The sequence below is a fragment of the Lepidochelys kempii genome, chromosome 1 (assembly GCF_965140265.1).
Source record: "Lepidochelys kempii isolate rLepKem1 chromosome 1, rLepKem1.hap2, whole genome shotgun sequence".
Lineage (NCBI taxonomy): Eukaryota > Metazoa > Chordata > Testudines > Cheloniidae > Lepidochelys > Lepidochelys kempii.
In genome coordinates, this window is record NC_133256.1 from 209490718 (window position 1) to 209515879 (window position 25162).

General features: G+C 50.1%; 1 protein-coding gene across 2 annotated transcripts; it reads left to right on the forward strand.

Annotated features, from left to right (window-relative positions):
• The first annotated feature begins 615 nt into the window (after nucleotides 1–615).
• On the forward strand, nucleotides 616–23525 carry COPS7A (COP9 signalosome subunit 7A). 2 transcript variants are annotated; one of them, XM_073311548.1, is made up of 8 exons: nucleotides 616–724; nucleotides 887–1073; nucleotides 1716–1791; nucleotides 3475–3563; nucleotides 3641–3843; nucleotides 4600–4705; nucleotides 5608–5759; nucleotides 23315–23525. In XM_073311548.1, the coding sequence occupies exons 2-8, from the start codon at nucleotides 912–914 to the stop codon at nucleotides 23331–23333; spliced, it is 807 nt and encodes a 268-aa protein (XP_073167649.1). In that variant the 5' UTR covers nucleotides 616–724; nucleotides 887–911; the 3' UTR covers nucleotides 23334–23525. The 2 variants fall into 2 exon arrangements, with proteins under 2 accessions (XP_073167649.1, XP_073167644.1); XM_073311543.1 differs by lacking the exon at nucleotides 23315–23525 and adding an exon at nucleotides 6075–7401.
• Nucleotides 23526–25162: the final 1637 nt, after the last annotated feature.

A 25162-nucleotide genomic window follows, 5' to 3' on the forward strand; every position in this document is an offset into this window, starting at 1 on the left:
TTTAAATGTTTGTCTAGGCTCCCCACATTCACATGTGGGGCCTTTCCTCAGCTTCCATGTGGTTATATTGTCACCCGTCCAGGCTATGCCCTCCAGCTCTGGCTCAATGTACGGTGCTAGTGCAGGTGCTGAGAGCCATTGAACCAAACTGTAAACCCTGTACAGGATGGAAACCACTTCAAGCCGACACCCCTAGTTCCAGCACCTCTGGGTACAGCAGTGTTTTGTCTGAGTCCTGGAGGAATCAGGTGCTCTAAGATCATAGACATTTCCCTCCATTTTGTTACTCTGCAGCATTCTACAGCGGCGCTTTGGGGACTGTCAGAGCCAAAGCTCTGCCTGCACGTCAGCCTTTTGGGTGGCGGAACGTATCCCTGCAACAGGGGTCTGAGCTCACACTGCGCTTCGCGTCTCTCCTCGCGCTGCTTCAGCGGGCCGGAGCACATCCCGCAGCGGCCGTACTGCACCAGTGTCACTCAACCAGCCACAGACACGCGACCAATGGCAGAGCGGTGGAGGCGGGACCAGAGAGGGAGCCCGATTCCTCCTCTCCCCCAGTGGACAGAACCAATGAAGGGGGGAGGGAGAAGAGAAATGTGTTGTGGGCGTGGCCTGGGGCTCTATGACGTCAGAAACCCGGACGTGGCCTCTCTTGGGAGGGGGAGTACCCTAGAGGGGGAAAAACAGCCCTAGGTGCGGGGAGGCCTGAGCTCCCCGCCGGCAGGTAGGAGCCCGACTGGGTGGCGCTCACGCGCAGCTCTGCAGCCTGGGGGCGGGCCGTGTAGCGCGGGGGCCCGGGAGCGTCTGCTCCGTCCAGAGCCCTCCCGCCCCGAGCTAAGGCCCTGCCCCGGCCCTTTCTCCTCCCCTGCCCCGCTTGTCCCCACAGCGCTGGTGGGGCCGGGCCGGGCGGCATGGCAGCCGAGGTGAAGGTGACGGGGCAGAGCCAGGAGCAGCTCCTGTTGCTGGCCCGGTCGGCTCGCGGGGCGGCCCTGGTCAGCCTCATCCACCAGGTGCTGGAGGCGCCCGGCATCTACGTCTTCGGGGAGCTGCTGGATCTGCCTAACGTCCGAGAGGTGAGCGCCGGCTCTGCGGGGGCTGTGCTGCAGGGGCTGGCGAGGGCATGGTGCGCTGCCCGGCGGGAGGAGGGCCCCCAGGGCTCGAGTGGTGCAGGCGGAGCTGGGTCAGGTCGCTTCTTGCCAGCCCAGCACAACTGTGAGCCGCTGGTTGGTCGGAATCCCTGGTGTTATCCCGGGAAACGGCAGCTCAGCCTGCTGCCATAGGTGCTGGAGCTAGGGATGCTGGGGGACCTGCCGAACTCCTGGCTGAAAGTGGTTTCCATCCTACACAGGGTTTGGTTCAATGGCTCTCAGCACCCTACCGGTGCAGATGGTTCCAGCACCCCAGCTGCTTCCCGAAATCTGCTCCTGCCACTTTAGTGGGGTTCGTTTAGTTTCCCTAAACTCTGTGCTTGGGGCTGTGGAGCATGTTACCCAACTGCCATTCCACCCCTCGTGCAGCTGTGTTTTGGTGGGTAGCTGAATCAGTCACCGTTACCTAGATTGAAAAACACTTGGGGCCTATTGGGTGGGAAAAAAGCAGGGAAATGGGAGTTGTGTTAGACGCGTCCCACTGTGCCCTGGAACTGGGGATAGGGGTTAGGTTGTAGTGTGCAAAGTTTCATGCTGTTTTTATTGAGTGCTTTTTCTCCCCTGCAGCTGGCTGAAAACGAGTTCTCCTCCGTCTTCCGTCTGCTCACCCTCTTTGCATACGGGACGTATGCTGATTATTTGTGTACGTGTGTCGTTCTCTTATAACCCCCATAGCCTAGTGCTCCAGGATGTGGGCCAACACCTGCAGTTGTCTCCTAGGAAGCAGGAAAGGTGGATAGGATTGCCAGCTTTCTAATTGCAGAAAACTTTACACCCCTACCCCTTCTTTGAGGACCCACCCCCTTCATTCCATCCCCCGCCTCCGTCACTTGCTCTCCCCCACCCTTGCTCACTTGCTCATTTTCATTGGGCTGGCTCAGGGGGTTGGGGTGCAGAAGGGGGTGTGGGCTCTGGGGTGGGGCTGGGGATGAGTGGTTTGGGGTGCAGGAGGGGGCTCTGAGCTGGGGCTGAGGGCCTTGGGGTATAGGAGTTAGCTCTGGGCTGGGGCAGGGGGTTGGAGTGCAGGAGGGGATGTGGCCTCTGGGAGGGAGTTTTGGTGTGGGAGGGAGTTCCAGGCTGGGGCAGGGAATTGAGGTGCAGGAGGAGGTTTGGCATGCAGGCTGCTCAGGTGGCTCCCAGCAAGCGGCAACATGTCACTCTGGCTCCTATGGGGGGCGGTGGCCGGGGGGGCTCTGCGTGCTGTCCCTACCCCTCGGTGCCACCCCCACAGCTCCTTTGGGCATAGTTCCCAGCCAGTGGGAGCTGCGGAGCTGGCGCTCAGGGCTGAGGCAGCGCACGGAGCACCCATGACCACCCTTCCCCCTACGAGCCAGAGGGACATGCTGGCCACTTCCTGGGTGCCTGCCAACGCCACCAACCGGACTTTTTGACTGGAGCTGCCAGACTTTTTGACTGGAGACTAAGCGGAAAAGGGGGCGCGAATAGCACAGGGGCTTCAGGTGGGCTAGAAATGCAAAACAGCTCAGGGCAATTTTGGGTATGCATATGCAGAGGCCTCACATTCCAGAGCAGGGAGGGAATAGTTTTTCTCTCTACAGCTCTGGGAAGACCCCACATAGGATACTCCTCAGTACTGGACCCTTCAATCTCAGAAAGATAGTGACATATTGGAGAGGGCTCAAAGAGCTACAAAAATGCTCAGAGGGCAGAAGGGGTCCTGCAAGCACCATAGCTGGTAGATAGAGCATTGGCCTAGAACTCTGAAGATTGGGATTCTGTTCTAGGCTCTGCTACTGGACTTGCTGTGTGACCTCAGGCAAGTCACTCTTCCTGTGTTGTGTCCATTCCTACTCTTTATTTATCTTCTTTATCTAGACTGGAAGTTCATTGTGACAGAAACTGTCTCTTACTATGTTTGTGTGTAGTGGCTCGCACAATGCGAGCCTATCTTGTTCGGGGTTCTAGATGCTACTGGAATACAAATAACACAGGGTTGAGTTCTGGGCAGAGATTCCAAGAGTTCAATCCTTGCATTTGACTTCCTGGCTGTGGTGAGGTGAGGAGCGGTGGGGGTGTGTGTGGGGTGGTTATGAGAACCATCTGCTGGTGGTTTGGGGTGTGGACCTTGTGGAGGAGAGGGGATTATTTAGGGATCACCAGAGGAGTAAGGAGCAGGACTAAGGCAAGGGGAAGGAGTTCAGGAACACTTCCTCCATGCTGAGGGGTGTGAGCACTTTAGGAGATGCCTTGCCAAGAAAAGGGTACATTAGAAGCTTTGAGGAATGGATGTCGGGCAAAGGACCTTGGGCCAGGGTGAGATGGGACATCTCCAGCTCTAACATCATGCTCTTTTCCCTGAGAGCAGCCGAAGCTGGAAACCTCCCGCCATTGAGCAAGGCTCAGAAGAACAAGCTGAGGCACCTGTCGGTGGTCACTCTGGCTGCCAAGATCAAGGTAATGGCTTCGTTCCCCCATACACACCCCTTCCTGTTGGGATCACCCCATACTAACTACCTGTGCTTTCCCCACAGTGCATCCCCTATGCAGTGCTGCTGGAACAGTTGCAGCTGAAGAATGTGCGGCAGCTGGAGGACTTGGTGATTGAGGCTGTGTATGCAGACGTGCTGCGTGGGAGCCTGGACCAGCGTAATCAGCGTCTTGAGGTCGATTACAGCATCGGGCGAGACATCCGCAGGGAAGAGCTAAGCACCATCACCCGCACATTGCAGGAGTGGTGAGGAGGAAGCCCCCAAGGCCAGCCCCCTCCATACCCCCCCGACTATAGGAGTGGTGATGAGCCTCTCCTAAGCCCTCTGCATGATGTCGGAGTGGTGAGCAGGTGCACACCCTGACACACTGAAGGAGTGATGAGGAAACATCTTCTAACCCCCCCACGTGTTACAGATGAGATGCTCACACCCCCCCATGTTGCAGGAGTGAAGAGATTTCAAACGCCTGGAGTCACTGCAACACCCCTCATTGCCCACATGCTGCAGGAATTCTGACAACCACAGTCTCAGGCAGCCCACAAAATATCTGATTTCCGCAGGTAGTGAGGAGACCTCTTCAGATATGGGGGAGAATCTTCCAGGTTCTCCTGTGTGCTGCTGGAAGAGCGCAGGGGGGCTGTAACCTTCTCAAAGCCCCTGTTGGTGACAAGAGGTTCCTCCCAGTTTACTTTGAAATTTACTGGGCTAAATCTGCCCTCGAACCCTGAGCTCCCCACATCCCTTCAGTGATTCTGTCAACCCTCCTAGCCCTGCCATCATTCCCACTGCAGCCTGCCTTCCTCCCTCCAGTTTTCCTTACTGGGAGCTTACTGCTCCTATGCCCTTCCTTAGTGGGTGCATTCATCTCTTCCCAGACACTTGTTGATGTCCCCAAGGTGTAGCTACATGGGGGCAGAGTACCTGTGCCGCCCCCTATTTCCCCACTGCAGTGCCTTTGTATGCAACTGTCCAGCCTGCTCAGCTTGGTCTCTCCTCCACAGGTGCCTGGGCTGTGAGGTTGTCCTGTCGGGGATTGAGGAGCAGGTTAGCCGAGCCAACCAACACAAAGAGCAACAGCTGGGCCTAAAGCAGCAAATAGAGAGTGAGGTGAGTGTGCCGATGCAGAACAGCCAGTTCCCCTGATCTGGGGCTGGATTGGAGTCAGTGCCTCACAGATGAAAGGCCTTATATTCCATATCTGAGCCAGCCCTGATCTGCCATACCCCTTCATTAAGGCTGCAAGTTTGTCATGGAAGTCACGGTTTCTGTGACCTCCGTGACTTCTGCAGTTGCCAGTGTGCCTGGCTCAGGGGGCAGCTCAGGCAGTCACATCGGCCACTGCTGGGGCAGTCTCAGGCCACTGCACCCTTCCCCCTCCCCACCCCACCCAAGCAGTAGCAGAGTTTGGGTGTGGGAGGAGGCAGGGGGTTGGGGCACAGGACAGGGTGAGGCAGGCTCTGGGTGGTGCTTACCTGCTGGGCTTCCTGGAAGCAGCGACATCCCCCTCACTCTGCTGCTAGGTGGAGGAGTGGCCAGGCAGCTCTGTGTGCTACCTCCTCCTGCAGGCACTGCCCCGCAGCTCCCATTGGCCAGCAGGGGTCCTGGGCCACTCGCTGCCACCCACCTCCTAGCACCTGGGCCGCCCTCCCACGGTGCCCCTAGGCACCCCCCCCCCCACCCCTACCCCCGAAGTGTTAGTCCGGGGTATATAGTAAAAGTTTTGGACAGGTCACAGGCCATGAATTTTTGCTTACTGCCCGTGATCTGTCCGTGACTTTTTTACTAAAAATACCAGTGACTAAAACATAGCCTTACTCTTCATCAGGACTCTCTGGAAGTTCAGGCCTGAGGAGGGTCATTGTGCAGCGAGACGCCACCCCATAATACAAAGCTCTCAAGGGATGCTATGATATTTCTCTTTAGATTGACCTGTTTTGCAAACTTAACTCTAGTTTAACATGGCTTTTTCTTTGAGAATGTCCTTTGTTCTTGCTTTCCAACCCTGGCAGGTGGCAAATCTGAAGAAGACAATTAAAGTGACGACAGCAGCAGCTGCAGCAGCCACATCCCAGGATCCAGAGCAGCATCTGACAGAGCTTAGGGAGCCAGCTCCTGGCACCAACCAGCGCCAGGCCAGCAAGAAAGCTTCTAAGGCCAAAGGGTGAGGAGCAGCCGCAGCTGAGCATGACCCCTCTCCATGTGTATTTGGGGGGGGAGTCTCTGGGGCCTTTGTTTCAGGGCGATAACTCTTCCTTCACACGCATACTATGGCAGGCTTAGTGCCAGCGGAGCTCTGCACCCCAGTCATCCGGAGTGAATCTCTGAGATCCTCGATTGGAGGCAATACACCTCCTTTGTGGTGGCACCCATCCCCAGCTGAGAATCACAGCCACTTCTCATGTGCCTTGGGCAAGGAGGTGGGGGTGAGTCCATGGGCCTCTTGCTCCGTTCTGAGACTTTGTTTCTTTCTCTGCAGGCTCCGGGGCAGCGCAAAGATCTGGTCTAAATCAAACTAGCTGGATCTCTGAACTCCTGGGAGGGTGAGAGGGAGAAAGCAGGGTTAAAAAGCAGGTGTCCTGAGTGTGACACTTCTCTGCTCATCCCCAGCATCTGTCTGTCCAGCTAGTTCTTCTGCACGTTTGTTCTTTCCCATCTGCTCTGTGCATCTCTCTCTCCTCCATCCCCTAGCAATCTCTCCCACTCCTCCATTGCCATCTCTTACCACCTCAGCTCTTCTGTTTCTCGTCTCTCTTGCCCCTGTCCTTTGACAGGTAAATTTAAAGAGCCATAGGACTAACTCCGTTTCAGTCACCTTAGCGCCAGAATATCATGGAAGCCTGGAAGGAACTTGCACTGGTGCTCAGCAGCCATTTTGGCTCTGTGGGATCCTGGAACAATTTTGCTCCAAAGTTTAGCTGCCATCCTGATTTTGTTCTTTGTTTTGCTGGGTGGGGATCGGTGTTTTTGTGGGGGATTGTTTAAAAATATAAATCTTATATATAAAATATAAAATATATATAAAAAAAAAAACAATAAAAGGTAGATCTGTGCACATATCTATATAAACTTTTCCTCCTGAGGTGTTGTCTCACGATGTTGGGGGAAGTTTGATGCAGATGCCTGAAATCCCAAAGCAGCCAATGGTAGTGGAGAGACCCCATCTCTGCCAATAGGAGGTGGTCAAGGGACCCAACTGGAATTTGTTTTCCATCCAGTGCAAGAAAAGGAGAGAGGCTAGAAAGCCTTGGGGGATATGCGGTGGGGATAGGGTGTCAGAGAGGCCCTTGCCTCTTGTTCCACAGCTGAGGGTGCAGTGCACTTATTCAGCAGGGTGTGAGAGTCACACTCATCCATAGCTGTAAAATCAGCAGTGCTCCTGTTTCTGCAGATATAACTGAGGATGAGGAAGAGAACATTCTCTTTCATGGATGCCATAGACTGACCTTGGAAACAGGGAAGGATTAATAGATTAGTAATTTATTCTCACCTGCATAACAGGAAATAGGATTCCTGCATCAAGTCGGTAACTTCTGGTGGAGCTAAACCATATTAACTTCACCAAAACTTTAACATACAGTTGAAGTTTCCCAGCAGTCTCATATGCCCTTCCCGAATGTCTAGTCGAGCCATATCGTACCTTTGAAAACCAGGAAATAGTGTGTATCTTAACTCTTCATCTCCGCAACCGTCCCTGATATCTATCCCCGCCGCAGAGCTGGCAATAGCCACTGGGAATATTTCAGAAAGGGGGTGTGTGTGTGTGCGCCTGTATCATAATAAACAGCCATGAAGGACTATGAGAAGGTGCCATTGTTTATGTTGTGTTCTAATGGCCTGAACTCCATCATTTAGCTGTATGTACACAAACTGACTTTACTGTGCCAGGTGTAGCCATATTGAATAACAGAGGGATTAGTTGGAGCACGCTGGCAGAGCTGTCACTGTGATATGAGGAGAGGTGCTACATGAGGCTTGAGAGGTCAGGTATTTCTCATTTCAGCACTGAGTTCTGCAGGTTGTCAGCAGTGATGTGCAGGGACCTACTTGCCATGGGGATTGTCAGTGGCCTGATGGCCCTACATGACTGTGGTCTCCAGGCCTTAGACAGGGGAAAGTGAAGGCAATGTCTCAGGAGTCCTTGGGATAAGGGTGAAGAGCTGGTAACTTTTATCAAGTCTTGGGTGGTTTGTGTGGAGTAGGCTCAATGTTTGAGTGTAGGCCAGGGGTAGGTAGCTCCTGTTTGCTCTGCCTGGCCTAAACCTGAGCTTTGCCTTAGCAAACAGAAGATGTTAGACGTTTTCCTACAGTGCCACATGCTCTGTTCTCAAAGTGCCCTTACAGAAAACTAGACAGTGTGGCAGTATGTGCATTGAAGGATGCCCCAACATGCCAACAAGAACAGCACAGTTAAGATTGTTTCCTGGCTTTCAGAGGTTTGAGTGTAGCCAAACTCCATGTTTTGGAAGCGTGCGAGACATAAGCAGGCAATCTTAACTCTGCATTAATGAAGTTGTACAGCAGTGAATTTCCTTGGGTTTTGGTTTGCTTCATTTGTCAGCACCCTGTGTACCACAACTCTGCTCTCCCCCTCCACTGCTTCTGGCTCCCTAGTAATGAGTAATCCAGCTGTAGAAAGTACTGGGTGCACATTAGTCTTGTCACTGCCCCAGCATCGTATCCTAGTCTCCCATCTCTGCGTGCTCAGCACAACCTGGTCCTCCCAGCTCAGCCTTCCTCCCCAAAGTTTGGGGAGCCAGACAGAGGATGCAGGGATTAACATGGAGTCAGGGGGAGCATGTTTTGAAGAGGGACAGAAACAGGGAGATATGGATTGGGGGGGAGGGGCACTGAACCCCACCCACCCACACATGATCCCACCTGCACTGTTCTGACCTCCCCTTTCCCCCTAGAAGCAGCAGCAGCAGCAAGGCGAAGGGTGAGCCTGGTGTGGAGAGCAGGGCTGGGTTCCTTCACTGGTCACTGCAGGGGAAGGTACTCAACTGCTTCCCCCTTTCCTCCCACAGTTTTGCTCTGTCAGCACTTCTGAGCTCTCAGGGAGCAAAGGTCCCTTTTGAGGATTATCTCTTATTTGGTGAGAATTTAGGAAAAAACTAAGAAACTCAGTTCTTCATCTAACCAGTCATCATCAAACTGGATTTTGATTATTGTGTGTGGATGATTTATAGATTCCAAGGCCAGCAGGGACCCTTGGATCATCTGATCTGACCTGTAGATCACAGGCCATAGGATTTTACCCAGTTACCCCTCTAGTTAGTCAAATAACTTACGTTTGGCTAAAGCATATTTTCTCAGTTGTGGGATTTTGATCCTTTTTGCTAAAAGGAGTATGCTGGCCCTGTACTAGGGCTGTACCCTAGCATGGAAAGGGGGCAAAGCTCATCTATTCCCTCACCTTTCCATCACCTGCTTCCCTTCGTGTACCCTAGTGCTGCACCAAAGGAAGCTATAAGAATCTGAAAATATGAGCAGCTCATTGAAGTGGAGGTCTCTGTATCAGGAACTGCTTGACCCAATGACCCACCAACTTGCATCCTTTTGATCACACTGAGTTCCCTTGTTCAGAAGATGAGTCATAATTACTTTACCCTAACCAGTTCCTTCTTCCTTGTCGTTAATGACAATACTTCCCAAGTAAAATATGCATATGTGCAGTAGAGCACTTCGAAATATTTCTCTTAAACCAACAATGTTGGTCTTGGAGCAAATCTTCCAATAGGAGCCCCTGCAGAAGACAGGCAGGCAGCAAGGAACATGTACAGAACACATTCTTTGAAAGCCTGAAGTCATAGTACATGGGTGTAGTTCAGATTCAACAGCCACAGCACATCACCTTGTGCCCCCCAGTTAGTATGAAAACAATCTCTGTACAAACCTTCTGACTTTCCACTCAACCCACGTCTTGCTGCACAAACTGCATGCCAATTTATCTCAAGCCAACCTGAAGCTCCCAAGTTAATCCTCAATAACCTTTTCAATGTTACTTCTCCAAAGGAGCAACAGGGACCTTGCACTAGCTGAGATTGCACCTGCTGGGGATTTATCAGTTTTGAGAGGAAGGATTAGAGATACAGCTTGAGCCAGAGTTGTGTACAAAAAAAGTTAGAAGAACCAGGTGATTTTTGTAAACACAGTTGGGGGGGCGGGGGGCTGTATTACAGGAACCCTTTTCTCAGATGTCCCCAAATTAGGACAGCTAGCCTTATCCTGCACCCTTGTAATCTGATTCAATGTGTCAATTTTACAGTACTTAGAAAAGTCCTCTTTCAAATGGTTACATGACTTGTAAGCTTAAAACTGTAGCAATGTGGCTCCCCAATAATTTTTTAGAAAGCCATCCCATCTTGTGATTTCAAGATAAGTGATGAAGAATTCACCAACGCCATCTCTGAGGGTATATCTATGCTGACAAGTTAATCTGGGCTCTTACCCTGGTTTTAATCCTCTGCTGCCCTATACCAAAAACCTTTTTCACAGATTTGGAGGTGCTTTAGCTGGGGTTGTGAGTTAGTGCCCGGACTTTGATTTAATTTGGTCTGGAACCCACGCGCATGGCAGTGAGAACACACAGGTTAACTGACTTGAATCTAATTCTTCCTAAGGACGAACAAGTCAGCCTCCAATTAACGGGGAAGGAGTCATAGAGCATCCATAGGTGCCAACTTTTCCTGGTGCTGGTGGGTGCTCGACTCCACCCTGGCCCTGCCCTGACTCCACCTCTGCACTGCCCCCATTCCAACATCCCCCCCCCCAAGTCCCCACCCCAACTCTGCCCCCTCCCTGCCCCTATTGGACTTCTTCCCCAAATCCCCACCCTGGCCCTGCCTCCTCCTCACCTCCTCCCCTGAGCACACTGTTACCACTCCTCCCCCCTCCCTCCTACAGCTTGTTAAGCTATGAAACATCTGTTTCGCGGCAGCAAGCTCTGGGAGGAGAAGTGCGGATGTGGCATGCTCAGGGGCAGAGGCAGAGGTGAGCTGGGGTGGGGGAGGCAGGGCAGGGAGCTTGGCTGCCGGTGGGTGCAGAGCACTCACCAATTTTTCCCCATGGGTGCTCCAGCCCTGGAGCACTCACAGAGTCAGTACCTATGAGAGCATCTCAACACAAAGAGCCTTGGGCTATTATGTCCCTTATCACAAGCAAGTGAGTGCAGCACCAGTCAGGATGCAGTAGTTCAGGTAGGGATTTGCAGTGTGGCTTCTCATATCCAGGACAGGCTAACCAGGTGCTAATCACCCTGGCCATCTCTGCAGGCAAGCGTACCCTAAGAGGAGTGAACTACCCCATTCATCTCAATGGGTGTTCACCTCTCCACTCCCCCACACTGCGGTATTCTTGTTGGATGCATGCAGCATGTTTGCTCAGACCCAGTCTGTCATGCCTAGTGCTGTCCAGCAGTTCAGCGAATCTGCCCCAGCACAGAACTGATTTGTCCTTCCTGGGACTCATGCACTAGCCTCTCCTGTGTCATTTTCAGTATAGCAATAAGTCAAGTCCATATTAGCCTAGCCCCACACCACTGTACCAGATGTTCTGGTCACAATACTATGGACCAAATTGTTGCAGGAAGGGACTCTGGCAGACAAGTAGGTGGCATTAAGGGTAACCTTGTGGGGTGCCAAACTTCCTCAAAATTGTACCCACCCACATCACATTCCCAGAAGAACTCCTTGGTGGCCCTGGATACCAAATGTGAGGCATAGCACAGAAATCTCCCAAGAAAATAATTCAAATTCCTGGTCCTTAGACTTGGAATGCCTGCTCCCCTAAACCACCAGGCAAGTGCATTACTGAGGCCTTGTCTACAGTAATGCACAGTAGGGGGAATGGGGGAAAATTGACTGATATAGCTTTTCTGAAATAAACTATTCCATTGAAGCTCTTACAGTATAAATTAACTATCCAAGAATAACTCCCTTGTGTGGGGACACTATTCTGGAAGAATATGATTTTATTCTGGAATAACTACTCCACTTCCCCAAATCACTTTTATTTCAGAATAGACTATCCACATGGATTCCAGAATAGCTGTGCCGGTGAATTACCTTGCATAGCCAACTCCTTGATGTGTCATACATAAAAGAGTTTGGGAGTTGTCCGTAGAACTGGGAAGAGGTGCTAAATCATTTGTAGTGCAAAAAAATATTGAAATACTGGGTTTCCAAACTTGAGCTTGGTACCACTGAATAGCTGAGCTCCAGGCCATCCAGTGATATAAATTTTATGAGGGTCAGAGCCATACTTTTCCCTTTGCTCTGTGCAAAAGAGTTGTAAGAATGTGAAAATTTGAAAAGTATCTCACTCTGGGGATATATAAGAAACTGGAGCAATGGTCTGAAGTAAATAGGATGGAATTCAATAAGTACAAATGCAAAGTCCTCCACTTAGGAAGGAACAATCAGTTGCACACGTACAAAATGGTAAATGACTGTCTAGGAAGGAGTACTGCAGAAAGGGATCTTAGGGGGTCATAGTGGATCACAGCTAAATATGAGTCAACAGCGTAACACTATTGCAAAAAAAGGGAAAATCATTCTGGGATGTATTAGCAGGAGTGTTGTAAGCAAGATGCAAGAAGTAACTTTTCTGCGCTACTCCATACTGATTTGGCTTCAAATGGAGTAGTGTGACCAGTTCTGGATGCCACATTTCAGAGAAAGTCCAGAGAAGAGCAACAAAAAAGATTAAAGGTCTAGAAAACATGACCTGTGAGGGAAGATTGAGAAAATCGGGTTTGTTTAGGCTGGAGAAGAGAAGACTGAGGGGGGACATAACAGTTTTCAAGTATATAAAAGGTTATTAAATGGAGGAGGGAGAAAAATTGTTCTCTTTAACCTCTGATGATAGGACAAGAAGCAATGGGCTTAAATTGCAGCAAGGGAGGTTTAGGCTGGACATTAGAAACAAATTCCTAACTGTCACGGTGGTTAAGCACTGGAATAAATCACTTAGGGAGGTTGTGGAATCTCTGTCATTGTAGATTTTTAAGAGCAGGTTAGACAAGTACCTGTCAGGGATGGTCTGGATAACAGTTAGTCCTGCCTTTGAATGCAGGGGACTGGACTAGAATACCTCTTGAAGCCCCTTCCAGTCCTGTGATTCTATGAAACCTTGACCAAATGACATTACACATGCACCACAAAGTTTGCCTCACCCTTGTTGTGATGCACATGCTTTCAAGACAATTTCCTTATGCATGTGGGTTTCAAAGCAATTTGATTATTAAAAGCAGTTTCTTTTTGGAGACCTGAATCTCAGGACCCTCCCTGGACCAATTGTCTTCAAATTTGCATCACTAACTCTGCACCTAACCCTGGTGAGGCAAAGCAATTTTCAAAACAATCTGAATAAGTGTGTAGAATTTAGAGAGTATTTTGAAATTTCAGCTCTTAAACAAAAAGCTCTGCTCAACATTTAAAATGGTTCACTAATAAGAATGGGGTGGGCAACCTTTTTGGCGCGAGGGCCACATCTGGGTATGGAAATTGTATGGTGGGCCATAAATGCTCATGGAATTGGGGGTTGGAGGGCAGAAGGGCTCCTGTTGGGGGTGTGGGCTCGGGGGTGGGGCTGGCGAGGGATTGGAGGTGCAGGAGGGTGCTCCAGGCTGGGACCGAAGGGTTCAGAGGGCAGGAGGGGAATCAGGGCTGGGGCAGGGGTTTGGAGTGTGGGAGGAGTTCAGGGGGGCAGGCTCCAGGCGGCGCTTACCTCAATCAGCTCCCAGAAACAGCGGCATGCCCCCCCTCTGGCTCCTACGTGAAGGTGCGGCCAGGTGGCTCTGCGTGCTGCCCTGCCCACAGGCGCCGCCCCTGCAGCTCCCATTATTTGCAGTTCCCGGCCAATGGGAGCTGTGGAGGCAGCGCTTGGGGCAGGGGCAGCGTGTGGAGCCTTCTGGCTGCCCCTATGCATAGGAGCCGGAGGGGGGGACATGCCGCTGCTTCCGGGAGCCATGTGGAGTGGGGCTGACCCTGCTCCCCAGCTGGAGCGCCACAGCAGCGCAAGCCCCGGACCCCACTTCCCAGCGGGAGCTCAAGGGCCGGATGTGGCCCCCGGGCTGTAGTTTGCCCACCACTGAATAAGAACAATAATACTACCTTTACTTGGTGAAAAACATGCAAAAACAGCCCCTCCACCTGAGAATAAGAATGCATACACCAACTGTTCTCAGAATTCTGCCAAGAAAAGCACTTGAACTCATGATCTTAGGTGGTGCACAGGTTTAAGGACTACTACATAGGCTCTTAAGACATCTAGGTTTCACTACAGAGTTTCTATAGGTCCAGGCACCCAGGTGTGGGAACCCAGATTAGACAAACCAGGAAAAGAGATTCTATACTGCTAAGTTGTGGAACCCCTCTCTGCTGACAGCCATTTCTGGAGCAGGACCACAAACATGGTGTGATGTTATCTGATTAAAATATGACCATATAGATCATTGTTGCAACCATTATTATATATTTGCAACAACTCTTGGACAAAACATGACATGTAAGATGTCTGAAAAGGTTATGATTTGCTGAATATGATTATGCTATTTGTGTGCATGCATCATTTTTGTATTTGAAGTTATGAGCATTGGCTCCATATCTGTATTTCAAATATGTTTGCTCCTGGGGTAACACCCACAAGGTAGTTAGCCAGCACATCTTGGAGGGACTATTCAAATTGAGTGGCCCATCAAAAGGACACTTAACTCACAATGGACCATGGAAGACACCCATTTACACTGAATGGAGTGTCCTGCAAACATGCTGTCTGAAGTATAGATAATGGTTTCTTGCAATGACTACGCAAAATCGGACATGTAACTTGTCCATGTGACTCCAACCACCATCTTGTTACTGTACATTTCCACAGTAAGAACAGTGGGATTCTCTCCATGTGGCAGAAGATATAAAAGGCCCTGGAAACACCTCCATTTTGCCTCTATCCTGCTCCAGCCTCTTTCCTGCCCAAACCTATACTAATGGGAGCATTTTAACCAATGGACTGAGGACCTTCCAATTATTTGGAAGCAGCCAGACACTTGATTTAAGCCAGCAGTTTACTCCATCATTCCAAGAACTTTGCATTTGTTGTATGTATTTAATTCCTTTAACCAATTTTAACTCTCACCTTTCGTTCTTTTTATAAATAAACTTTTAGATTTTAGATACTAAAGGATTGGCATCAGCGTGACTTTGGGTAAGATCTAAGTTATACATTGACCTGGGTGTGTGGCTGGTCTTTGGGATCAGAAGAACATTTTATTTGAAGAAATTGATTTTAAAGAACCACTCATCTCTAAATCCAGTGTTTTTGGTGGTGACATAAGAACTGGAATCATAGAATCATAGAATATCAGGGTTGGAAGGGACCCCAGAAGGTCATCTAGTCCAACCCCCTGCTCGAAGCAGGACCAATTCCCAGTTAAATCATCCCAGCCAGGGCTTTGTCAAGCCTGACCTTAAAAACCTCTAAGGAAGGAGATTCTACCACCTCCCTAGGTAACGCATTCCAGTGTTTCACCACCCTCTTAGTGAAAAAGTTTTTCCTAATATCCAGTCTAAACCTCCCCCACTGCAACTTGAGACCATTACTCCTCGTTCTGTCATCTGCTACCATTGAGAACAGTCTAGAGCCATCCTCTTTGGAACCCCCTTTCAGGTAGTTGAAAGCAGCTATCAAGTCCCCCCTCATTCTTCTCTTCTGCAGGCTAAACAATCCCAGCTCCCTCAGCCTCTCCTCATAAGTCATGTGTTCTAGACCCCTAATCATTTTTGTTGCCCTTCGCTGGACTCTCTCCAATTTATCCACATCCTTAGGAATGCCTAAGGAAACTGCTTTTATGACTTGTTGTTAGCCAGTTTGGTGAAACAGAAGTTTACTTCTTCAAGTGCTGTCTCTGTGGGTGCTCCACTCCAGGTGATGGTGTGTCCCGGCGCCATTGTTCGGAGATCTTTGGTAGCAGTGCCTGGTCAGGACACACGCACCCATTGTTAGAGTCTGCCTGAGCGCGTGCGCGCGCCCCGCATCCCCCTCAGTTCCTTCTCAACCGTCCTCAGCTGAAGATGGGACTAGGGGCAGTGCTAACCTCCTCCCTGGTCATTGAAGGAAATAAGTAGAAAGAAATAGAAATAGTTAGCTAGATAGTTCTCTCCCTTCCTTCAGAATAGTTGTTAGTTTAAAACAAAAAAACCCTTTTCTCTCACGTTCGTCTCCCTTTGAAACTTCCCCCGGGGCAATCCTACTTCCATGATGCTGAGGTCCCCGGGCTTTAAGAAATGCAGCCTCCTGCAAGGATCCTATGCCACGGTCCGATGGGCACTCGCTCTGTGTGAAATGCCTCGGCAAGACACACGTCCCTGCCAAGTGTCTCCACTGCACAAACTTGAAAACTAGGGCTCGTCATGACAGAGACTTGCGCTAAAAATGATCCGAATGGAGAAAGCTCTGCAGCTGCCTTTGGAGATGGGCAGTAAACTCTCTCTCTCACGCTCCCCTGCCAAGTCGGAACCAACCGGGAGCACGGCTTCACCCTCTCAGGCGAAGAGACAGGAAGCCCCAATGTCTCCACGCAGAGACCTTCAAAAGGGTAAAGTGTGTCCTGCAAGATCTTTACCCTCAGTGTTGACAGCGCCAAGAGCAGGCACCTCTGACCGCCCCAGCACCTCAGCCATGGTTCATGTAGGGTGCAAGAGCAGGGACATGACTTCCCACAGCAGGAAGCTCTCCTCGGCACCAGTCCCACCGGCACCAACGATGGACCCGGTGCCAGCAGCGCGTTCCACCCTGGTGCCAACAAGAACATTGGTACCGAGCCTGCTCATTACCCCCGCAGCAGACGTGGAACCCCTGCAGGACGCCTACAAGTGTCCTGCAGCTCCTGCTAAAGCTAAACAAAAGTCACTGCGGGCTGCCACTCACACTCAGCGCTCCTCAGCGCTGCAGCCCAGGGACCAGCAACAATTTCTGCATCAGGATGATATCTCCGTGGCCCCTGAGCCTGACTCTCCTCTCCTGAACACAGAGCGCACACTGTTCGAACAACCGCTCTCGCCACCTGACCTGGCTACCTTCAATGACAGCAAGAACAATATGCAGCAGCAGGCGGAGTTCTCCCCGCCTGATTCTCCTCCTCCACCAGAGCCATATGTGCCTCAAGGCACAGCATCACACAAGAACCAGCCTCAGTTTCCCTACTTTGTCCCCGCATGGGCGGGGCCCCACTTTTCCTACCCTGTGCCCTGGCCTCAGTGGTACTCTTGGTCGGCTCTTGCCACCACTCCTCCTTGTGCCCCTTCCACCAGACCACAAACCTGCTCTGCACCTCTATCTCCAGCTCCATCAACATCTAGAGCAGTGGTCTCCAAACTTTTTGGATCGCGCACCCCCAGGGCTAGCTCTAGGGAAGCAAAGAAGATGGAGCTGGGAGAGCCGAGCTGCTGCCGGTGTGCTGCCGAAGATGGAGCTGGGAGAGCCGAGCTGCCGCCGGTGTGCCGTTGGCATGCCGCCAAAGAATCAAAGGTCCAGGAGCGCTGCTGCTGCTGTGCCGGTGGTGCTTCTTCGGCGGCACTCCTCCTGCCACGCACCCCACTTTGGTGACCACTGATCTAGAGCTCCTGAGCCCCCTCTTGAAGATGTGGGCTATGAACCCTTCCCGGATTTACCAGCTACTGCCTCTCCATCAGCCGCAGATGAAGCCCTCATGCCTCCGCAAAATGCAGACAACATTAATCAATTCCAGGACCTTTTCAAGAGGGTGGCACTCAGCCAGGACATCCCTTTGGAGGAAGTCCAGGAGACACAACACAGACTCCTCAAAATCCTCCAACCCTCTGTGCCCTCAAAGATCATGCTACCCATCAACGAAGCCCTCCTAGAACCAGCTGATACCTTCTGGCAGACCCCTGCCTCCATCCTACCAACATGCAAGAAGGCTGAACATAAATATTGTGTTCCCGCTAAGGACATAGATTTCTTATTTTTCCACCCACAGCCCAACTCTCTTGTGGATGCAGCGACGCACAGAACAAAACAGCCACAATATCGGCCCACTCCACAAGACAAGGACTTCAAACACCTTGACCTCCTGGGCCGCAAGGTTTATTCGTCCTCCACTCTACAATTTAGAATTGCAAATTGCAAATTATTCCACCCTCCTCGCAAACTATAACTAGGACAACTACAACAAGTGCTTTGATTTTGCCTCCGATATCCCAGAGGACAGGAGAGAAGACTTTAAGTCAGTCCTTGTCAAAGGTCAATTGGTGTCCAGGACATGGCGGGCAACTGCTCTCCTCCTGGCTGTCTGCATCCGGTATCCCCAAAGATCTGCAGACCAAAGTCAAAGACCTTCCCTTTGACAAAGATCAACTTTTTTCTAAAAATCGACTATGAAAGACTCTAGGGCCACCCTGTGCACACTGGGCATATACCTGTCCCTTCCCAGGAGACAATGGTATCAACCTTATCAGAGGCCCTGCGCACAACAATATCACCAGCCCCAGCCCAAACCGTATGATATTGGGAGAAACCGCAACAGACCTCCTAGGCACAGACATGCACAACCAGCTACCTCCCATCCATTGGGAAACAAACAACAATTTTGAAGTGCTGGTCTGGAGTCTGCTAGACTCCCCCCTTGACTCCACCGCCTATTTGCCCATTTGGCCACCGCCTCCAGGTTTTCCACCATGTCTGTGTCCTGGAAATAGTTCAGTCAGGTTACTCCATCCCTTTCATATCCTGCTCGCCCACACTTCCCCCTTTCCCGTCCCTCTTCAGGGACCCCTCTCACGAGCACCTACTTCGCATAGAAGTGGCTCATCTTCTCCAGCTAGGTGCAGTGGAACCCGCACCAACACAACATTGGGGAAAAGGGTTTTACTCCCACTACTTTCTCACCCAAAAGAAAGGCAGGGGATGGAGGCCTATACTGGACCTACGCCAACTGAACAAGTTTGTGCGTGTACAGAAATTTAAGATGGTCACATTGAGCACAATAATACCTGCGCTGGTACGAGGGTCCTGGTTCACAGCCCTCGACCTACAAGATGCCTATTTTCACATATCCATTCATCCAGCACACAGACTCTTCCTGCCATTCACACTCAGACATGGCCACTTCCAATATAGAGTGCTTCAATATATTCAGACTCTCCACAGTACCAAGAGTATTCTCCAAGATCCTAGCCGTAGTTGTGGCCCACCTCCACAAACACGGAATTATACTTTTCCCCTACTTAGATGACTGCCTTATCAAAGGCGGCTCATATGATGAGACATTAAAAGCGACGCGTTTTACCATCTCCCTCTTCCACAGTCTAGGCCTGCAAATAAACTTCCAAATCCACCTTGATACCCACACAGCAGATAGAGTTCATCGGCGCTCACCTAGACTCAATTTGGACCACAGCCTCATTCCCATACAACAGATTCCTCACTATTACACATCTCATACGCAGGCTCTCCATTCGCCCCAGAACATAGGCACAGACCTGCCTACAGCTTCTTGGTCACATGGCAGCCACCACCTTCGTGATCAAATATTCCAGGCTGCACATGAGATGCCTTCAGGGTTGGCTCAACTCCAACTACAAACCCAGAAGACACAGCTTCTGCATGACGCTTACTCCTCCAGCCAACGTATTGGCCTCCCTACAATGGTGGACAAAACCAGAGAACCTATGCACGGGCATCCCCTTCCATCCACACTCCCCAGTTCTCATGCTCACCACGGACACTTCCCTCATAGGTTGGGGAGCACACTTAGAGGACCACACAGCACAGTGCTGCTGGTCCCTATCAGAGACGCATCTGCACATAAATCTTCTAGAGCTCAGAGTAGTCAGGTACGCCTGCCTTCACTTTCTCCTCATCATAAGGAACAAATCCATTTGGGTCCTGACTGACAATATAGCATGTATGTTCTACATCAACAGGCAGGGGGGAGCATGATCGCACTCCCTATGCACAGAAGCCATCCGATTATGGAACTGGTGCATATAACATCACATACAAATCACCACTTCCTACCTGCCTGGGTGTCACAACACTACCGCCAACACACTCAGCAGACACATCTCTGAGGAATACGAATGGGAATTGCATCCCACTATAGTCCAACAGCTCTTCTCCCACTGGAGCACCCCAGCGATAGACCTGTTTGCCACATCTCAGAACCGCAAATGCCATATAGTTTGCTCCAGAGCAGGTCTCAGGACCGCATCTCTAGGGGATGCATTCCTCATTCCGTGGAACAAATCCCTCATGTACGCTTTTCCACCAATGCCACTGATACACAGGGTTCTACGCAAGATCAGAGAGGACAAGGTGTAATGATGCTGGTTCTGGCGGGACCCAAATGAGAGTGCCAATGCAGGACAAATTGCTTAAAGCAGGGCAATTACAGCCCAAGGCTGGGGTTTTTCCACCTCTAAGGCAAACCAAACCAGCCAGACAGAGAGGACTTTGGTTTTACCCCACTGGCTAACCACAAGTCACACAAGCATTTCACTTAGACACTCCAGTTTCCCAGTATCACCACCAGTGCCACTTGTTATGGGGACAAATGGTTATGAAAACCAATACCCCAATAAAAGAAAAAAGGTTCTCTCGATCCCAAAGGACCAAGCCCCAGACCAAGGTCAATTTACAAGTTAGATCTTACCCACAAATCACGCTGTTGCCAATCCTTTAGAATCTAAAATCTAAAGGTTTATTCATAAAAGGAAAAAGACATAGATGAGAGCAAGAGTTGGTTAAATGGAATCAATTACATACAGTAATGGCAAAGTTCTTGGTTCAGGCTTGTAGCAGAGATGGAATAAACTGCAGGTTCAAATCTAGCCTCTGGAGTACATCCACAGCTGGGATCAGTCATCAGTCCTTTGTGTAGAGAGCTTCCTTTTATAGCAAAATCCCTCCATACGTAAGAAGCAGGACTGAAGACAAGATGGAGGAGCTGCAGCAGCTTTTTATAGTCTCTGGTCATGGGGTCTCTGCTTTCTTTGTCCCAAAGACAAGATGTCCATCACATGGCATGGAAAAACCTCAGAGTTCTGTCCATAGGCATGTGTCTTGCTGAGTCACAAGGTGTGACTCAATGGGTCAGTTGTATAGCTGATGGTCCTTAATGGGCCATCCAGCAAGCTAGGCAGGGCTGACACCAACTTGTCTGGGGTGTCACCCAGAATCATAGCACAAGTCTAAAATACAGACAGTATGGAGCCAATACTTAAATCTATAAATACAAAAATGATACATGCATACAGATAGCATAATCATAACCAGCAAACCATAACCTTGTCTTAGACACCTTATTTGACCCTCTTTATATAAGATTTTTGGTGCCACTACAGGACTTTGTCTATACAATCCCAGTTCATGTCAATAATGTCACACAAGGCCAGGGTCATACTTATTGCCCCAGCTTGGCCCAGACAGACATGGTACCCTTACCTGTTGCGCATGTCCATCCATCCTCCAAGGACTCTCTCCAACAGACCAGATCTGTTCTCCCAGGACAACAGTCAGCTTCTCCACCTGCAGCTCCAGTAACTCCATCTGACAGTGTGGTTCCTTCATGGTTTCAAACCCATGAATTAGCCTGTTCGGAGCAGGTCCAGCACATCCTCCTGCACAGTAGAAGGGACGCCACTCGTAAGACTTACCTGCAAAAGTGGAAACGCTTCTCCGTATGGTGCTTCCACAGATGCTTGACACCCCAGACCGCAACCCTCCCTACCTTCAAAGGTAGTCTTAGACTACCTTTGAAACTAAAACAGGATGGGCTCTCACTGAGTTCTATCAGAGTACACTTCATGGCCCTCACCACCTTCCATGACCCGCTGGACAGATATTCACTTTTTGCCCACCCCACCATAAAACACTTTCCTCACAGGCTTGCAAAATCTCTACCCTGAGATTCATCCACCAGCACCCTCCTGGAACCTCAACCTAGTTCTCCGAGGTCTCATGAAACCTCCCTTCAAGCCCCTAGCTACCTCATCCCTGCTCCACGTCTATGAAAGTAGCTTTCTTGTTTGCCATAATGTCAGCGACAAGGGTCGGTGAAATAAGCGCCCTGATGGCCTACCCTGCCTACACAATTTTCTCTAAAGACAAGGTTACAATGTGGCCCCACCCCAAATTCCTCCCTAAAGGTGGTGTCTACCTTCCACCTTAACCAGCCAATACCCTTACCTGCATTCTATCCCAAACCTCATAAGACTCCACAGGAAGCGGCATTACATACCCTCGATGTCCGAAGGGCAATTACATTCTGTCTTAACCCTCGATGTCCGAAGGGCAATTACATTCTGTCTTAACAGAACTAAGCCATTTCATAAATCCCCTAGGCTATTTGTCTCCACTACCAAGAGATCAAAGGGTGATGCTATATCTAAGCAACGACTCTCCAAGTGGATCTTTGACTACATCAGATCATGCTACCAGACTTGGAATGCTCAACCACCAGTAGTATAAGGGCCCTATCGTCAATCAAAGCCTAACCCCGCCCCTTGACCCTGCCTCTTGACCCCTTAGCCCTGCCCCCAGCTCAAGGGGGCCCTACCATCAATCAAACCCTAACCCGACCCCTTGACCCCACCCCTTGACCGGAAGTCCCGCCCCCATCTGGGGTATTACTTCCGGGGTCAAGACTGCCACATGACCGGAAGCAAGGTGTGTCATGTGACCCCCCCAACCCCGCCCCTTAGCCCCACCCCTTGACCCCTGCCCCGCTTCACCGGAAGTCCCGTCCCATGGGGGTATTACTTCTGGGGTCAAGGCTGCCACATGACCGGAAGCAATGTGACCCCTCTAACAACTCCTCCCACTTCCTTTACCAATCAGGATGGATTTCGCAGCTGTAGGACCACCCAGAGAGGAGATTTAACCAATCAGGATGAGTTCCAGGGCAGGGGTGACCCGTCCAGAAGTGGGTCTTGTGACCCCTCTAACGACTCCGCCCCCAACCCTCTACCAATCAAGAGCGGTTTCGCCCCTGTAGGACCTCCCCAAGAGGAGATTTGACCAATCAGGATGAATTCCGGGGCAGGGGTGACCCGTCCGGAAATGATTCGTGTGACCCCTCTAACAACTCCTCCCACCAACTTCTACCAATCAGGCCGCCCCAAGAGCAGATTTGACCAAAATAGGGCAGGTTCTGGGATGGGGTGAACCACCCAGAAGAGGGGCGTGTGACCCCTCTGCCAATCAGAGTGCAGCACCATCACCCCATAAGTCCCAGCGTTGGGCAGAAGAGGCTGTCTTTTACCAAGAGCGTGTGTTTTAGAAATCGTGGAAACATGGACTTCTTCACCACCCCTGTGAGAACTTCAGACTTTGTTTTAGCCCCGAGGGCCTTTGGACTTGTGTGGAGAAAGGGCTACATCAGCGAGAGTTCTGAGGAGGACCCTTTGGCCCAGCCGTTGATGGACACACCGGAAACCGACCCCAAAACCCGGCTGCTTGTGAGGCACCGCGATGAGCGTGATGGTCTCTTGTTGTCCACCCCCTTAGAGGTGGAAGGTGATCATGGCTTGGGGGAGTTGCGGGCGGACAAGGTGAATGAAAAAGATGTGGCTCAGAATGTTTAAGAAGTGACGGTCGAGGTTGGGGGTGTAATGGGGCTAGGAACCAGGGATTGTGAAAATCAAAAACCAAGCAGTGGGGTGCTTACGCTGTTTCTTTTTTGAAAAAATCTCTCGACAGCTCGATGATGCCTTTCTAGAGGCCTTTGAGAACATACACCTCGGTAGCCCTGTGGGAGTAAATGTATCATGCATCAGCTGTTTTTGCTCAAGTGTGAGACGCAGATCTCAAGAGGAAAACGACAAAATGGAAGAATGAACCAGCACAGACACCCTCATGTTAGGAGTCATGGAGTCCATTTTTACAGGTGGTTGTAAAAGGTTGTGTTAAACCAGGCGATTAATAAAACTTATTTAAATGTGTTAATATGAATGTTGTCCCCCACCCACACTTGTGTTAGTAAAAGATGGTACCAGTAACAGTCATGTCTCCACAGGCGGTTCTGTTAAAAAAAATATATTACACCCCCGGGGAAGTTGGGAGCTTTGGTGGGGTGAACCCTCTTTTTCAAGTGGCCAAAAAGCATAGTAAAACTTTAAATAGAAGACAAGTAACAGCTTGGCTTTCAGACCAGGATGCTTATACTTTACACAAACCGGCTCGAATACGTTTTAAAAGAAACAAGACCATTGTTTTGGATGTGGATGCGCAATGGCAGGCAGATTTGGTGGATATGCACCGGTTCTCCAAACACAACAGCAGTTTTAAGTACATCTTAACAGTGGTAGACATTCTATCCAAATATGCCTGGGCATTAGGTCTAAGGGACAAGACAAGCGGGGAGGTAACCAAGGCCTTTAAAGCTATTTTTAGCGAAGGGCGCGTGCCTCAAAAATTACAAACCGATCAGGGGAAAGAATTTTTAAACAAACCCTTAAGCAGATTGTTAAAGCGGCACGGCGTTCACCATTTTGTTACTACTAATAAAGTCAAAGCAGGGGTGGAGTGATTTAACAGAACTTTAAAAACTAGGATGTGGAGATATTTTAAAGCCAATAATACCTTTCGCTACATTGATGTGTTACCTGACTTTATAAAGAGTTACAACTGGAGCTTTCACAGAACTATACATACCAGACCCGCTGATGTTAACCCTTCAAATTCTCTGAAGGTATGGAAAATGGTTTATGGAGATGGTTTTAAAATAAAACCGGTTGTTGCCCCTTTTCGAAAAGGCGGCCATGTGAGACTATCTAAAACCAAAGGAGCATTTGAAAAAGGTTATGAACAGATGTTTACTGATGAGATATTTATAGTGGATGAAGCCTTAACCAGAGGTCAGAGACCTGTATACCGATTAAAAGACTATGAGGGTGAGACAGTTACTGAATCTTTTTACCCTGAAGAATTACAAAAAGTAAACCCCAAACGAGACAGGATTTACAGGATTGAAGAAGTTCTAGCGGAGAAAGGAAAAGGGAGAAAAAAGCAACTACTGGTAAAATGGTTGGGGTGGCCTGATAAGTTTAACAGCTGGGTGAAAGCTTCTCAATTCTGTGACATTTAGACACAAACAAACAAAAGTTATTCCTCCCCGAAAAGACAGAGAAGATGAGCGACGGCGGGTTTTACATTACTTTGCCCAGCAACGCCAGCTCTGCAGTTTTTCCCCAAAACACCAGCTCGAACTTTACAATATGGCTAATTAAGCCCTTGGATCTCCAGGGCGCCTGGGAGGTGGGGTTAGTGGAAATACAATACCCGCACAACTGGAACACTATCAACGAAGACACCCCTTTTGAAGTCACCTTTGGAGATATGGCATGGAGTTTCATCCTATGACGAGGTTATTACGCATCCATACCCGAATTACTGGATCATATGAACAGTATCATAGCTCAATACCCTGGACCGCCTGAGATGGTCATGAACTACGACCCTGTGGGTAGAAAAATTAGACTTAAATCTGCCGCTTTTACTTATATGTTTTCTACCAGCGGGGACCTAGCTAACATTCTGGGCTTGGGC